The following is a 17,914-nucleotide window of genomic DNA, read 5'->3' on the forward strand; positions in this document are numbered from 1 at the left end:
CAAAAGAGACATTTGCAGTGAGGTAGAGGCCACATTGAGGGAAAAGAAATCTGAGATTTCGAGAATAAAGTCACAACTTTACGAGAAAAAAAGTCATAATATTACGAGAATAAAGTCCTAACTTTACGAGAAAATAAGTCGTAATATTATCAGAATAAAGTCATAATATTACAAGAATAAAGTCGTAATATTATTAGAATAAGTCGTAATATCACGAGAATAAAGTCATAATATTACAAGAATAAAGTTGTAATATGAGAATAAAGTCGTAATATTACGAGAATAAAGTCATAATATTACAAGAATAAAGTCGTAATATTATGAGAATAAAGTCGTAATATTACGAGAATAAAGTCATAATATTACAAGAATAAAGTCGTAATATTATGAGAATAAAGTCGTAATATTACGAGAATAAAGTCATAATATTACAAGAATAAAGTCGTAATATTACAAGAATAAAGTCATAATATTATGAGAATAAGTCGTAATATTACAAGAATATAGTCGTAATATTATAAGAATAAAGTCATAATATTATGAGAATAGTCAATATTATGAGAATAAAGTCAAAATATTATGAGAATAAAGTCATAATATTACAAGAATAAAGTCGTAATATTATGAGAATAAAGTCATAATATTATAAAGTAGTAATTTTACATTTTATTTTATTTTTTTCTCGTAAACTTCTGACTTTTTTCTAGTAATATTATGACTTTATTCTCGAAAATCTCAGATGTTTTTTCCCTCAATGTGGCCCTAATACTCCATCATACATTTGCACTTTGGCCCTCACTGCATTAGACTTATATACTATATACTTAGTCTATAAACTTTGTTACCTTCATCACAATGCTCAAATGTTTTGCGGCTCCAGACAGATTATTATTATTATTTTATTTTGTTTTGCCTGAAATGGCTCTTTTGATAGTAAAGGTTGCTGACCCCTGCTCTAAGCCTTTTGAGATTTCATGATTTTAAACTTCCTTCCCCATTTCATATGATTTCATCCTCTGAACAAATGAGACTTCATTTTAACAAACAGGTGTAGCCACAATTAGAAATATTACATTTTATTTTCATCTCATTTCATTTAAAGAACCACAAACAATACAAATACGCAGGGAACAACGGAAATAAAGTGCAAAATCCTTTGGCGTCAAACTAAAAAGGATTCACATCAGCGTGTTAGACTGACATCCAGATGTCTCAAAATATCTCTGTGGTTTCTTCATTATACAAGTTTTAAAAAAAAATTACATTTTATAGATATCTTAAACAAATCTGAGAGATCAGAAGACAAAGGCAGTATAATGCAAGGTTAACCAGATTTAGTAAGGAATATTGTTGGTAAATCACAATAAATCTGCAATATCAACACATACTAGTGTCCGTCACACATTGAGTTCTTTCATACTGTCTTTGTCTTCTCTGACGTTTATACTAATCCTACATTTACTCATGAACCTATGTGGTCCTCTTTAATACAGAAATGTACACACTTAAGAGCAACATTCTCAAGCCATTACAGTCTACACATTTTCTTCATTGTATTAGTAGTGATCTGCAAAAGAGTACAAACAGTAAGAAACTTCTGGCATCTATACTCTGAACACTGACTGTAGCCAAAAAAGCAATTCTTCTGAAGAAGGTCTCAGTTTCCCGTCATGCAAAATCCTTCATGTAATCCATCGCGTCTGTTTATGGTACCATTTTGTTCATGATGTATATTTTTGCGCACCACATCTTGTTATCTTTGTAGTCACCAGCAGTGGCTCAGTTGGCGGAAATCGACAGTGACGACGCTGACGTCACGGATTCGAGTTTCCGCAGGATTCAGTCAGCACACAGTACGTGGTCACGGACGAAGACGACACATCAGTCAGTGCCTGGTTGTGAAACTAAACCACAGTCTTGTTGCTATGTGTTTTCTATTGACGGAGAGTCGTGTATGGTGATCGCCGTGGATCCACTGGTGGTGCTGAACTGCTCTATTTGGCTCCCCTCCACGCTGCTCAGCTCCGCTCTGGGTAGCTGGAAGCCGTTCTCCGAGGCTGGGTTTAAACTGAAGAGGTTGCCCGACACAGCCATGACCCCCACGGGGGTCAGCGGCATGTTGCTGTTAATTGTTAATTGTGACAGAGGTCGAGGACGAGGTTTGGAGCCTCTGGCTCCCAGGACACGGGATACATGTGTCCGCCTGGCAACAGATAAACCATTATGTTAGATATGAGAGCAAAATAAAACAATGAATTATAGAAAAGTAAGAAAAAATAATAAAAAAAATTTCAGTTTCTCTTCCGGAAGCTTCTTCCATTTTTTAAAGTTTTTCCTTTTCTGAAGCGAGGGTCGAAGGACAGAGGATGTTGTAAGCTGTACAGATTGTAAAGCCCCTTGAAGCAAATGTGTGATTTGTGATATTGGGGTATATAAATAAAATTGACTTGACTTGTAGAAGACATATATTTTTATTTCTCTCCTCTATCTCTCGTTCACTATCTTGTGACCCCCTCAGATTTATGGTACGACCCCTTGGGGGGTCCCGACCCTCATGTTGGCAGCGGCAGAACGTTACAAAGTACCATTTCCATTTCATACTCCTACATCAGCGGGAGATATTGTTAATATCCTCAGGCCTCTAAAAATGATTGAAATAACAATCTAAGAAGGAAAAAACATGCATAAGTATATAAGTCGTGTCCAACTCATGTGACCTGTGACATGCGGCTATGAGCAGGCATTGCGCCGCTTTAAAGGGTCACAAGCTAAAGAGGTTGTGAACTGTAAGAATATGTTGATATGAATAATTGTTTTTATTATGCTGCATTAACATGGACAGACTAGAAATACATGGGAAAAACAAACAAACAGTCCAACAGAATGGCAGGGGGTGATGGAATAAAATATATTAAATGAAATTATTTTGTATCTACTATTTTATGTAATTATTCTAGTAATGCATGTAGCTTTAAAAAGCTTTCTCTTAATATTCTATTGCAAACTTAAACAACTTTCTCCTCCGGTGTGGGCAAGCTACGTAACATCCGGTTGGAAATCCCGTCACAGAGGACAGCAAAAAAATACAATAATTCAACTCTGGATGGCAATGCCGTTTATCGTTACTGGTATTCTCTGATTTGATATCCGGTTTGCTGTCTACCGTCTGCCTGATTCCATGTGATGCAACATTAGCCTGATGAAAAGATCAACTTTAAAACAGCAGCAGGTGTCTAGTCCTCCTCGAAGTGGATCAAAGCAGCAGTTTGCTTCACACGTTCGTCTCATTCACTTCGCAGGAATTGTCCTGTCACACAGGAATGCAGCCCTACCTGTTGTACGTCTTCAGGATGATGAGGAGAAGGGCGAGAATGAGGATGATGCCTATGACGATGACAGCGATCATAGCCCCGGAACCTGAGAGACACAGGAAGAATGAGCAATTAACAAGAATGTTTTCCAGTCTGTGGGTCTCGTCTAAAATTTGCATTTTGCATTTGACACATTCCCTCTGCTGCTCCATGCACTACAATTTATTCCGTGTATTCTCCAGAAGTAATGTGTAGTAGCTTAGCAACGGCATCACTCACAGGCAAACAGAACATGGCAAATATTTCCCATTACATGCCACTCCCATACAAACCATCTAGATTAGACTGCATGACGCAATGGGTTGTTATTTATGAGGCAAGTCTTATCGTATAAATTAGTTTTATTGTATTTTTCTGCCATAGGGGACACTCTACGATCTGAAGGTGTCTACAACAAACACCTCATTCACAAGGGCGTGTTTTATTGATTATCTAATTTCAGAGGTCACAATGCACACACACACACACATATATCCTTACTCTGGATAAGTATTTGTTCTTGGGTCTTTGTGACGGTGGTTGTGTTTGAAGGTGTAGTCGTGTTGGTCACAGGTGAGACAGTTGAAGCTTGCATCTTCAGCAATAACCTGCACAGAAAAACGAACACTTTAGTCAACTAATATTCTCTGAAACCAGCACTGCATTTACACATTATTTTTAAGGTTAAAACACTTTCTGCCGCAGTCATTTTACAGATTAAGCGAGGAGGCAAGAACAGAATGAGGAGAGAATATGAGGATTAAAATATCTGTGTGATGTATTTTCATAAACAGCAGACAGGTGGCATAGCAGAGGGTGTGCACTAATGAATGATTGTTTTATAGAAACCGCAGGATCCTCACCAGAACATAATGCATGAAGTACTCATCGGTGCCGAACCAGATTGCAGATATCGTTAAGATCTTTTTAAACACGTCTCATACTCATACGCTACGCAAACCTCTCTCCATACGACTGGAACAAAACTGATTGGAAAGACGTGATTGATCGACTTTGTGTTTGCTCTTGTATCAGCTGGTATTAAGGTCAAACGGCAGGTTCATACATCACTGTCATGTCTGCTTAAGCTTTATGAAAACATTTAGATGCGTATCACCAGAGACAGACTGATGCAAGCCAGAACACACCAGAAAACAATGTTGAGACAATGTAGGACAAGTAAAGTACAGTGTTGCGCTACAGTTCTTGTTTTGGAGCATTCAACATGAATTCATTGCATATTTTCCCCCAACCTCCTACGCACATACAGTATAACACACACACCATAAGTTCTTATTGTAGGTTGTTGAAAGGGAGAAGTTATTTTCGGTCTGGTGATATTTTGTATTTGTTCTCATTGAAAAGCAGTATTGTCTGCTATGGCTCGTTCCTCTGTGCCACAGTCCTCCATTGTTGTCCGAAAACAATTAAAAAAAACATCAGTGAGCCACATGTTTGCACTGGGTGACATGTTCATTCATTACGATGAACGCTGTAGCTTATTTTAAGTCAATCCCACATGCACCTGCAGCTGTAAATATTAACTAGAGCATCAAACGTGGCTGAAAATAGTCCCCAACAAATACACTATTTACTTCCAAATTGAGGAATGTTTGCTGGAAACCAAATTCCATACTAACATGCTATTTAGTACGCTAAAACAGCATGTGAGATTGTTTAGTATGTCCGAAAACCTTAGTTTGAAGCTAATCAGCAGAATTTCAGGAGCAGGACCACGCCTCAACCGCGTCACTTCCTGCATTTCCAGAAATACCTGCCCAACCCACTCCTCCCATTCCTCTCTTGTATTCAGCGCCCCTCCTTCACACCCGCTCTTCTCTTCTTCCTCCCTTTCCCTCTCTCTTCCTCTCGTCTACGTAGGGTCCTGAGGAGGTTCTGTTAAAGTTTCCCCACAACGCTTCTGCAAAGCAGAGACGAGCTATGAGCAGTTCAAGCCTTGCATATCAATCATGCTTTTCTGTTATAACTTGTTAAACGCTTCTTATTGCTGGTGTGGTCTTTGCTAGTGAAATGAAACCAATAGTACGCAAATTGCATACTATTTCCGGTGAAATGTTACAGTATGCAAACACCGGATACTAAGGCGGCGTAAGTATCTCACAGTGCAATGCGGTAGTGACGACAACGTTTATAACAGGCATTGACAGACAGCTCTGTAACGACAATAAAGCTTCAATTTAAGTGTAAGTATAAGATTTCACTTTGCTAGGTGTAATATATATTTTTAATTATTTCAAAATGTATGATTCTCACAAGTCATCGTTTGCTCACATGAGGTTGGTACGGGTTACCATGGTCACGTGTCTCCAACCAGCAAGGAGGCTCTCAGGAAGCGATGATGTAAGTTACTGCTCAGTGCGTCCAGAAAGATACATACTACTGTTTATTCACATCAAAGTATGTTGGACGATAGTACACATATTGAGTAAGTAGTGCATAGTATGCAATTTCGGAGTTTTAGTTTTTAACTGAAACTATACATTTGTGATTGTATTTTTTAAAGATTTACATCTTCAGTATGAATGGATGGACTTGAATGTGCTGAATGGTGCAGACGGGGTAGGGAAGTTGGAAAGTATTGAAAGACTAAAGCGCTGCTGGTTTTAGTGTTTTCATGGGATTTGTTGACTATAATAATAAGGAAAATACTTTTAAAATATTTCCTCCTCTACATCCATGTGTAACCCCGATGACTCTATCAAAAACATCTTTCCATTCAGTCACACTGTTCAAATTATACCCATGATTATCACGATAAACATGTCCTAATATAAAGATGCTACTTTATTGTTCTACTCCATTACATCTCAGAGGTAAATATTGTTCTTTTCACTGCACTACATATATTTGACATCTTTAATTAGCTTACAGATTCTATTATCTGTTTTTTTTATAGGTTACGCTTCACAGCAGTGAATTCATTAATTAAAATAAGCTCCACCTTTAACAGCTGCAACAATAAAGTAATGAACACATTAACGCATCAATATCCAGTAATATAATACATATGATTCTGAAATTCTGCATAATGAATACTTTTACTTTTGGTACTTTAAGTATATTTTGATGCTAAAACGTTTGTACTTTTATTGAAGTAAGTATTTAATTTTGAATGCAGAACCTTTACTTGTAACCGTTTTTACACTGTGGTATTTGTACTTTTACTTAAGTCAAAGATCTGAATACTTCCTCCACCACTGGATTTACCAGTGTGACTTTCTCAATCATGACTCATGTATTCATACAATTTCAACAATGCATTATCTCAGATGTTATGTTGCTCCAGGCAGAATATCAGGTCATGTTTTCATTGATCTTAACACCCTGTAATGATTTTATCTACTCTGTTGCTATTGTTAGGTGTCACGCGGAGATCCACTGTCATTTAGGAGGATGCACGATACTGTTCAGGAAACAATCCTCACACAGCTGTAGGTCAGGGCCGTCCCTGTAACCGATACTTCCACCTGAGTTGGGATAATACGCCTTCGCATGCTCATGCAAACTTCACGTGAAATAATTCCACCTGCTGTCACTTTGTTTTTTAAGTTCCATAAAACAAATGAATTATGATTACATGTAGTTTCATTATTAGATGTCACTCGTACTTCAGTTTCCACTTCTAGCAAACTAGATGCGTCATCATGGGAGTTCCTCATCCTCTTTTCACGCCGATGATGATGGTGATGAGGTCACTGAGTCACTGAAGCGTGACTCATTGTGATTTACAAGATCATCTTCAATTATATCAAACGATTTATCGCGCAAAAGCATGTTTCTTTATATAAACCTTCTGAAATGTGCATCTTTTTTGTGCGTGTTCACTTTCTCATTTAATGACGAATCCCATAAAATCATCCAGCGTGTTAACACATCATTATTTTGTTAAACTGTCAGAGAAATGTCAGGCTTTACAATTGCGGTGGACGACTCATTTTGCAACAAAACGTTGTAATTATAGGAGACAGATGAAGGAAGAAAGGCACTGCATTAAAACATTGTTCCGATGAAGACGTGAGTGACGTTGCACTGTGTCTGCTGGAAGTGAAGCATGGCAGCACAATGAGAGCAGCTGCTTCAAGCGGACAAAATTTGCATCGGCTATAAAAAGCTGGAAACCTTGACACAAGGAAGAGCAACTCCACACGCATCCGACATTGTCTCTATTGATTACATTCAAATTCACAACACAATATGCAAAACTTTTACTGCCATAGCATCACTGCCCACGAAGATACCGCTGAACATGATTAAGTTTATGAACCCCCCAGTTAACTCAATGAGAGGCTGTTGACAGACATTAGTCTGCCGTCACTCTCAAAACCACTAACTGAAGTCAGTAAGAAACCACAATATTCATAAAAAAGAAAAGAAATGACAGATATAGTAGCACTGCTTTTCGCTTTACTGAATGAGTTCACATACGAACACAAGTAACAAACATCAGTGTTACATTTATAGTTCCTGATGTTACAAAGAACCGGTTATTCTAAATGAAGAAGTGGGAGTTCAGTGGCTTTCTAATGAACACCTGGCTGCTGAAAGATAAGCTGACATACTTTCACACACACACTTACAGTAGCCTAATTATTTTTCTGCCACAGATACTGCCACTGTTCAGGGAATAGTTGGACATTTTTGGAAAATATGCTATACGTTTTCTTGCAGAGAGTTATATGAGAAGTTTGATACCACACTCACGTCAGAGACAGCTAGCCTGGCTCTGTCCAAAGCTGAAAAAAAAATACTTATTAGCACTTTAAAGCTCACTAATTAACATCTTATATCTTGTTTGTTGAATCCAAACAAGAACCAAATCATAAAAACAACAATTTGCTGTATTTCTTGCTGTATTTCTATTTAAAATGGACTTTCATTCACATAGATTATGAGACTAGTTTCTTGTCTCCCTTTTGTATGATATCTGGATGTAATGTATGGACAAATACAGTGACGGCTTGTGCACATAGACTTCACCTTTAATGGAGCGGAAAAAGTTTACATTTCACCTCCGAGCTGTGCATATCCTGGAAGCATTGTGAAAGAACCATTTACAACCCCCATACATCACATGACACTCATCAGAGACAAAGGGCACAACACTTTCCTATAACAAGGTCAAGATTTGGAGAAAATGTTCCACAAACTAAGATTTGTACTCTTTCTTCTTGGAATTATAATTACAGGCCGACAACGGAGACTTGAAGCTAGTACTTGATTTGTGTACTTGTGTGTACCGTACGTCTTATCCAGCTTCCTGGTCAACAGCAAACATTGCGCAACCAACTCTCCCTGTGTTGACACACACTATTAAGCGTAGAGATTAGTAGTGACATATATCATGATCGCTGTTTGCAGAGGTGACAGCTTCTGATAAGTGGCTGACGGATCAGATGCAATTTGGAATGCAATATATATATATATATATATATATATATATATAGTAAATGTACAATAAATATGAATATATATAAAGACTGAAGTTTAACAAATAAAATCCAAACACAGAGATGGATCAGGAATGAAACAGACAAACAACTAATTTACTACATAAATGGCACCTGATTCAATTGTGTACAGACAAGAGGGACTTTGTACCCTTGTGCTGATAAATTAACGTGCACAAGATACATATATAAGAGCTAGGCTGGGCGGTCGCAGGAAAGTGGAATGGATAAAAGAAGATTTGCAACAAATCGGCGTCCATCGTGAATTTTTAACGTTAAGATGCCGGCCAAATTATCTGCCCAGAGAATTCACCGGTGCTTTTGTTGCTGCTGTTAACATTCCTCCTGATGCAAAATTCCAAAAATGCACTACAGGAATGCGCTACTGTTTCCGTTTTTGTTGTGTAGCATAAAGGGATTACACCTGCATGTCATTGTGCAACCCTGGGTTGTACAAGTAAGTGATGATGTACAGCGAGCTGGTCATTGTTGTGAAATAAACCCCGACGCAAAGCATCACTCTGTCGGGGTTTATTTCACAACAATGACCGGCTCGCTGTACATTATGCTGTTTATTACACTTCTACTTACTTAAGAAATAAAAAATTTGACATAAAAATGGTCCGCCAGAGTCTGACATCGTGCCCATAGCAACGGTCTGTTATACATAGCAACGGTCTGTTATACATAGCAACGGTCTTTTATTCATAGCAACGGTCTGTTACAAAGAAATAACAGACCATGGAAGGCCGTGATTGACCAATCAGAATCGAGTAATCAACGAAGCCGTGTAATAATGACAATTAATGAACCTTGTAATTCCTGGTAGACAATATTGTACCTGTATTTATGGAGTTTAACTGATGGCACTTTTTTACAGCCAAAACTAGTACAACCAGCACAATACTGGATCTTGTCTCATGAAAAGAGGTGCAATTAATTTGCAGACTGATAAACAGTTTTCTTCATATATCAAAAAGGTATATACAATATGAGCTTATTAGAAATTTTCCTTGTTACTACGAGAACGTTTTCATCTGTACTTCTGACGATCCTTTGAATGCCAAAACAAGCTATCTTATAAGGAACACAAGACCTAAAACCAGCTGGAAACTAGCCTTTAAAGGGAAGTTCTCATTGGATCAATCAAGCTTATTTGATCTTGAATTTGAGCTGCTGTTGTAGCCGTAGCAATAGTGCCGCCACACTGCTGCGGCCGCCGCCGTACATACTGTACTGCTCTTGTACAGTATGTACAGATATTCATACAGCCCTGGCACATACCAGCGACTTCACCAGTACTGGGTGGGTGAGTCAACACCCTCAGCATTGGGTGTGTCGGGAGAGCCCTCGGCTGAGGAAACACCACTAACACGCCTTATACTCCAATACGAAACTAACCCACATACTGCTTCTCCATCCCGTGACTTTGTGACTTCAACCGGACCTCCTGGAATACAAACAACTTTTGCTTGGTGCTGCCTAAATGGCAAATATCACAATTGCCCTGAGCAGCATGCATTGCCAAAAGTGTTACGCATCAACATCAGATAATTAATTCATGCTTAAAGGATGTTGCACATCTCACGTCGTTGGCTAAGTACAGTTGAACAAGCAACATGTTTCATTACATTCAAATTCAAACCCCCTCTTAGATTTTAGGTGAGACAACGGCAGGAAATAGGTCCCAATGTGAGTATAAAATTGGTAAAATCCACATGATATGTGCATACACAACAACTTTGGGAAAAAAATAAAAACAGATTTGAACCCAGGATCTTCTTCCTGTGATGTAACATTGCTGACCGCCTGCTTGTGCTAACCATTACGTCAAAGATTCTCATCAATAAGCACACTTAAAAGATACTTGTTATGTTTTTAGGCAAAGGAATTTGCAACTACAACGAATCAGATCACTTTGACGTCAGTATCTACTCCTGCGTCTTCTCCTCGCTGTAATAACGGTTTGTTTGTTGTTCCACAAATTCCAGCTATTCGCTAACACGGCAGACTCAATATCCTTTCTTCCACCCTCAGTAAACAAATCATTTATTGCTTTTTCAGAGAGCGGACGCTCAACGCAGAACAGGAACAATTTAGTTTCCTCTTTTTTTTATACGAGGTAAAACCAGACAAATCTGTTGACCGGCTCGACCTCCCCCTCCTCCCCTGTCTGCACATGTTCGTCCACACTTGGTGTTTAACGCAGGCTCTGCTCCTGCACACATATTCATAAACACGATCAAAGTATGACCTTCATCAAATGACGGTTGGAGTCAATATTTGAGCAGTCAATTAGAAGCAGGTTAATAACACACAGGGGGAGCTATTAGTTCAGCAAGCACACAGTCTGCAGTCACGGCGGAGAGGTCATCTGCGTCATGTCACATGTAAATTTCCCATACGATTTGTTTTCCAGATGTCACACTAAAGAGGGATTTAACTATGACTTTTATCGACCTCAATCCATCACTAAGGGATTTGCAGCAGCACTGACAGGTCTCTGGCTCAGCGGACTGCGGCCTGTTACTGACGTATACGATGAGGTGACATGAGAGATTTTAAAAACTAGCCAATTAAAAAAAGATGCATGCTGTAAAGAGGTAATATATCAGGATTGTGTTTTGGCTCATGGTGTGAGACAGTACCCTTACCAAAATGAAGTTATTCAAGTGTGCTATTAGTATACTTCTTTTGAACTTAAAATAAGAGAGTATACTTGCAGTTTACTTTTTATGTACTTATCAGAGATATACTTAACAAAAGTATACTTGGCTTATACTGACATGTATACTTAAAAGTCTAAGTATACTTGGTTTACTGATAAGTATACAGAAAAGCCTAAGTATACTTGGCTCATACTGACATGTAAACTTATAAGTCTAAGTATACTTGGTTTACTGATAAGTATACAGAAAAGCCTAAGTATACTTGGCTTATACTGACAAGTATACAGAAAAATGTAAGTATACTTGGCTTATACTGACAACTATACAGAAAAGTCTAAGTATACTTGGCTCATACTGATATGTATACTTATAAGTCTAAGTATACTTGGCTCATACTGATATGTATACTTATAAGTCTAAGTATACTTGGCTTACTTACAAGAATACAGAAAAGTCTCAGTATACTTGGCTAATACTGACAAGTATACAGAAAAGTCTAAGTATACTTGGCTTATACTGACAAGTATACAGAAAAGTCTAAGTATACTTGGCTCATGCTGACAAGTATACAGAAAAGTCTAAGTATACTTGGCTCATACTGATATGTATACTTATAAGTCTAAGTATACTTGGCTTACTTACAAGAATACAGAAAAGTCTCAGTATACTTGGCTCATACTGATATGTATACTTATAAGTCTAAGTATACTTGGCTTACTTACAAGAATACAGAAAAGTCTCAGTATACTTGGCTTATACTGATGAGTATACAGAAAAGTATACTTGGCTTACAGGCCTACTTAATCTTTTGATCAAGATATACTTAAGAATAGTATAATTAAGTATTCTTGCCTTACAGGCCTACAGAAAAGAATACTTGGCTTGTAGTTGTGCTTACGTTTTGATAGAGTAGCCTATTAAAATGTGTGAGAGTTTTTAAAAGGATGTTTTGACAAGAATTTATTTCAATTCATGAAGTTTTTGGATTATCCGTTCAATATAGAGGCATGCAAGAACGATACAATCAAGTTTCAAGTCTATAGTGAGAGCCAGAAACAACAGCAGACATTGGACTCGACGTGTAGTAGTGAAAGTAGGCGCTGCATTGTCCCTGAAATATATAAAAATCATGATGGAAAAAGTGACAACTATCATCTAAGTACCACATTGGGTTAGAAAAAGTATGATTTTAAGAATTATCTAGAAAAAATGTGAATGGGTTTAATTTGTATGAGTGTCCAACATTCACACCAACTAGGACCAAATATTCCTGACAAGAATCATACAATAAGGTTTAGATGGAAGACGGAAGTTACTTTGTCTTGGAGGTTACAGTAGGTTTACACAACAGCTACTCGGCTTACATTGTATTGTTCGCGTGGTTACGACAAATGGATATTTATAGAAAGGCAAGAAAAACAAAAGTGCTGTGGTGTGATGGCACAAACAAGCCATTATTCCTGTCAACACTTTCTTTTAAAAAGGCTCTGATTGATCCAGTCATTGAGTTTGAAACAGACTGATTGCTGAGATAACGGTCACATTCACATCACTGTGAGTCCAGCTGAAAGAGTCAGATAGACGTTACACAGGCTGAATGCTGAAAAGCAATCTAGCGTTCAATTGTTTACCACTTTGAACGTCTTAAAATTAGATTTGTGGGTTTATTTACTGTGTCAAAGTCAGTCAAGGGCATCTTCGTGAGCCAACCAGCTATTAATATGTATGTGTGAATAGGGATTAGGAATGCATGCAAGGTATTTATAGGCCTGATGGAATCTGATTAATCTCCTTTAATATACATATTAAAATGACATAAACCTGCTCAAATAGTCTGGGTTTTGATTTTCCAGGCAGGATGTTCTGATTTCTCTGCATTTTAATCCAATAATAGGACTAATACTTTTATGCTACATTAACCCATTTGTGCCTATAAAGACTATATTTGGTATGATACGAAAAAATGCCACAACATTTGTTCTGAATGGTCAAAAGTCTTGAAATTTGGTATGGACATACTTTGGGCAAGTATGAAAAATCACACTTTTATTTATGGTCAAAGTCAGGACTTTTGAAAAATTAGGCAAAAAGTTTAACATTGTGTTTATTGAATGTTTTCCACATGAAATATGTTTTTTTTACACTGCATATGTCTGCATATCTTTGATATTCAACTTGTTATGAGTTCATAGATACAGAATAAAGTCATGTTGTAGAGCTGGGTTTCCTTTTGAGTCGCCCTTCTCATTATTTTACATTTTACCTGATACAAACCCCCGTTTTACAATTAGCATTTGATAATAATGAAGATGTCTGCTGCTGACAACAATACTTTTCATTCAGAGTTCAGCATCCTGCAGATTGAGACTTCCACACACTGTTTGTTTTTTCAATCTGAACCTTTGCTCGCTGGTATGTCTCGTATGCTTTCTGAGGCTGTAATAATAAAGCATATTTTAAAACAATGCTTATCGGAGTTGAAAATGATAACAAAAGAAAAGTACATACAATAGCACTGTACTTATCATCTGCACAGCCAGACAGAAGATAACTTTCTTTTTCATGTGAAAATCAGTTTCATTTCAGCTTCTTGAGCTGGGTAGTGGTGATCTAGTTACAGCCTCATTATAACTGCATTCATATATTCATAATTCCATTATTAAAATGAGTGGATATCTTATTGTGGCACATGGATGAATGAAGGGAATAACCTACTGATTGTATTATATTGCACCCTAAATTGCATATTGAGAAACTCAGTTCTACAGATCTACTGATTAAATCAACTAATCGATAAGTCGAAAAAATCATATGTGTTAGTAAACTAAGAATTTCTTTGATGGAGGACCTAATACATACTGTATAAACTGGACACCATTCCAGTGACATTTCAAAGTGATCCCAAGTGTAATTCTAGCCTTAATTAAACTCGTTAGGTTCAGCTGGTATGCAATAGTCATAGTCATTAACCTTTATGGGAATGACTGATTTAATGAGCGAAGAGTAAAACAGGTAAGAACAGGTAAGCTTTCTATTCGTAGAACTACACAGACAAATCCCAAAGTCAAATAACTACAAATCATTGTTCATAAAGCTAGTTTATAAAAGTCCAAAATGATAAATACATATGAAATCTAACACTGGTATGCTCTGCTTTAGTGCAGCAGTGCTATACAAGCACAAGAAGTCATATTTCCTCTACAACGTAGTGGCAACTGATGAGATGATAAGTCGAGCTGTTCCATCAAAACAGCCACTTTATCAATAAGAGATACACAGCCAGATAGCTTGGGGGAAATGAAATGTAATCCTTCCGACTCGATTGTAAATCTGCGTCGTTCCACTGGTTCAACAGTAAAAGTAGATGTCTGAATCTGAGAGCTCCCTGGAATGTGAGGTATTCCCTTTCACCTAAACTCACCTGCTGTCTCGCCATATTGTCTGGGAGATCCCCTGTTCTCACACAAACACACACCAGCACAATCAAGGGTACACACACACACACAGACAAAACTAACCAATTCACTGAAAATGTACTCTCAACCACAAGTTTAGAGGAAAACAAAAGCAGAGACTTACCTAACCGTCTCCTCTTTGATTTCAGCTCCTCTCCAGACGGGAACCTGAGCAGCACAGAGCCCCCTCCCTCAGCTGACTGATGGGGGCATAGTCCAACGGTGGACGGCTGACGGTCACAGCAGGTCTGGGGAAGGGAGGCACGAGGGAGTAGAAGAGTGTGTGAGCGACTCCGAGAGAGGAAACAAGTCCCAGCAGACTTGGTGCCGCTAAAGTGACAGTCCCACAGGTACAAACAGACGGGACGGACACAAAGAAAAGAGTTTAAAAAACCAACAGAGATGCCTCTGTGTGTGTGTGTGTGTGTGTGTGTGTGGTTTCTGTGGGAATCAGAGTGTTTATGTGAACAGGAGGAGGAGGAGAGTGAAGAGGAGGAGGAGGAGGAGGTTCCACGCTCGCTCACTTGTTGCTCCTGAGCTGCTCCTCGCTGAGAGTATTAAACTCAGGCAGCTGGTTTTTCAGGTCCTTCCGCCTGCGGCCCTTAGGCGTGCCGTGGCCGCTGATCAAAAAGCGAGGCTCCTCTCCGGAGTCGTCTGCTCCGGCTCTACTCTCACCATGACTACTGCCTCTCAAAATCACAGCGGTTGCATCTCTCATGGACTGCAGAGAGTGGAGGCTCTGTGCATTTTTGTCAAGAAAAATGGAAAAGAAACAACTCAAAATAACATCTCGTACATTAAAATCCAGAATATATCCCACATTTTTGACCACCTGTGCATGCATATGCAGTCTTCAATTAAATCATTACCTCTTATTTGTGGAGAGCATGTGTGTGTGCATGTGATTGTGTAGACAAAGGTTTCAAAGTTATCACAAATCCATTCATCTTTGCACAAACGCGTTTTGTGTGTGTGTGTGTAAGTTGAAAATTAACTGAATTACAATACTTGACCAAAGGGTACTGGGTGTGTTAGTACAGTAGAAAAGATACTGTATGCAGCATTTTTTTCTTTTCTTCTATTATAAGACAATGAGCTCCATTCAAACACGGTGTGGCAACATTTGTGTGAAAGTTGTCCACTGAACAGGGAAACATGTTGTTTACTGGGAATCATCTCCCTGACTGTCCTACTGTCTGTGTCACTCGTATTGTAGCACACAAGCTCCTGTAACACACTCGTAGTGGTAGTATTTCAGCAAAACAGCGCCAACAAAGTCGTCAGGATGTCTCCTCCTGTAACCTCCAGAGACGAGGAGTCGGTGCCCAACGACTATAAAGCAAGTCAGTGTTGTGCCTTTGTGAGAGAAAGTGTAACTAAACCTTTATTCGGGCAGACACACATTGTTCTGCTTCACCTGGTGGCCTGCATACAGTGCTGGTGTCTCCCTGTGTCCCTGCGTTCAGCTGTGGTGGAAGACCATTATATAACTCTGAAAGCTCAAGTTTCAAAGAGAAGAGTGTGTCTATCAAAAATAGCATCTCCATATTGTGTTGGTTTCAAATGGCGTAAACATCCTGTGTGCAAAACTTTGTTTGATTTTACTGAAGGTGAAAAGACAGGTGGATCATCATTTGTTAATTGCTTATTTAGAATTATAATAGGTTAAGAATTAATCAGTGCTATCTAAAACCAGCGGTGGAAAGTAACTTTGTATATTTATACTGTACTTAAGTACAATTTAAAGATATTTGTACTTTGAGTATTTCCATTTTCCGCTATTTTATACTTCTACTCCACTACATCTCAGAAGGAAATATTGTCCTTTTTACTGCACTACATTTAATTAATAACTTTAGTTACTGCAGATTATTAATATAAAATATTAGTAGTAGTAAACAAGTCAATTATGATTTATTATAGATTAACCAGCAGGATATAAAAGTAGTGAGCTCCGCCATTACCAGCTGCAACATTAAAGTGATAAACACCTTAATGCATCATTCATGTCAATCATTAATTTTTGTAATTTTTTGAGAAACTCACTACAGTAATCTCAGAGTAGCCAGTAGTAGTATCTTATTTTTCCTTTTAATTAAATTAAATTAAATGTATTTATTCATTATTATCATTATTATTTTTATTATTTTTTTCTTCTATTTTTATATATATATATATATGTATGTATGTGTGTGTGTGTGTGTGTGTGTGTGTGTGTGTGTGTATGTATGTGTATGTATATGTGTATATGTATATGTGTGTGTATGTATATGTATGTGTATGTATGTATGTATGCATGTGTATGTACTGTATATGTATGTGTATGTATGTATGTATGTATGTATATATATATATATATATATGTATATATATTTAAAATTTTGATTTTGATTTTGACTCTCCCTGTGTTGTATTCTCTACAATTTTAATTTGATGTATCCATGATTGAGAATCAGTTAGGTCCTTTGTGGCCAGCTGTGGCTGTTTGTGTGTATGTTGTTGTCAGGTATGATTGATTGATGTGTTGTGTCACAGGTGAGTGTTGTTCAGAAAAACAAAAATTAACTTCCCTGTTCCCTGACTGTTCTATTGATTATTGACAATTAATAAAAAGACCTTTGAAAGAAGTGTCATAATTTCCTAGAAACCACAAACATTACATTGCCATTGTAATCCTTTGATACTTTCTCTTAATTACAAACTGATTTTTATTATCAAAACAGATAAGAACATTTATTTTTTATCTGTATTTATCCTGACAATATTAAACCAGCAGGTCTAACAGGGGCAGCCAATCTTTACTCAGTCTAAATACGCAGAGGTAGATACAAGTGTTTACACTCACTGCACTTTATTACATTAGGGGAATTTAAAAAGCAGAGGTAAATGTTTGAATTCAGTCAGAATAAACCCACTACACAGTATCTGTTGACTCCACTATATGTGCACCTTTTAAGGAGCCACTTCACTAA

The 17,914-nt window shown here is 37.7% G+C and overlaps 1 protein-coding gene across 2 annotated transcripts; it reads right to left on the reverse strand.

The window, feature by feature from the left end:
• Window positions 1-1,051: 1,051 nt before the first annotated feature.
• ncmap (non-compact myelin associated protein) lies at window positions 1,052-15,599 on the reverse strand. Of its 2 annotated transcripts, XM_074661182.1 has the most exons (5): window positions 15,467-15,599; window positions 15,067-15,190; window positions 3,852-3,958; window positions 3,333-3,417; window positions 1,052-2,203 (listed from the first exon to the last, which is right to left on the reverse strand). In XM_074661182.1, the coding sequence occupies exons 3-5, from the start codon at window positions 3,943-3,945 to the stop codon at window positions 1,924-1,926; spliced, it is 459 nt and encodes a 152-aa protein (XP_074517283.1). In that variant the 5' UTR covers window positions 3,946-3,958; window positions 15,067-15,190; window positions 15,467-15,599; the 3' UTR covers window positions 1,052-1,923. The 2 variants fall into 2 exon arrangements, with proteins under 2 accessions (XP_074517283.1, XP_074517282.1); XM_074661181.1 differs by lacking the exon at window positions 15,467-15,599 and having other exon boundaries at window positions 15,067-15,444.
• Between the last annotated feature and the right edge of the window lie 2,315 nt (window positions 15,600-17,914).

The sequence above is a fragment of the Sebastes fasciatus genome, chromosome 15 (genome assembly GCF_043250625.1).
Source record: "Sebastes fasciatus isolate fSebFas1 chromosome 15, fSebFas1.pri, whole genome shotgun sequence".
In the NCBI taxonomy this organism is placed as follows: Eukaryota; Metazoa; Chordata; class Actinopteri; order Perciformes; family Sebastidae; genus Sebastes; species Sebastes fasciatus.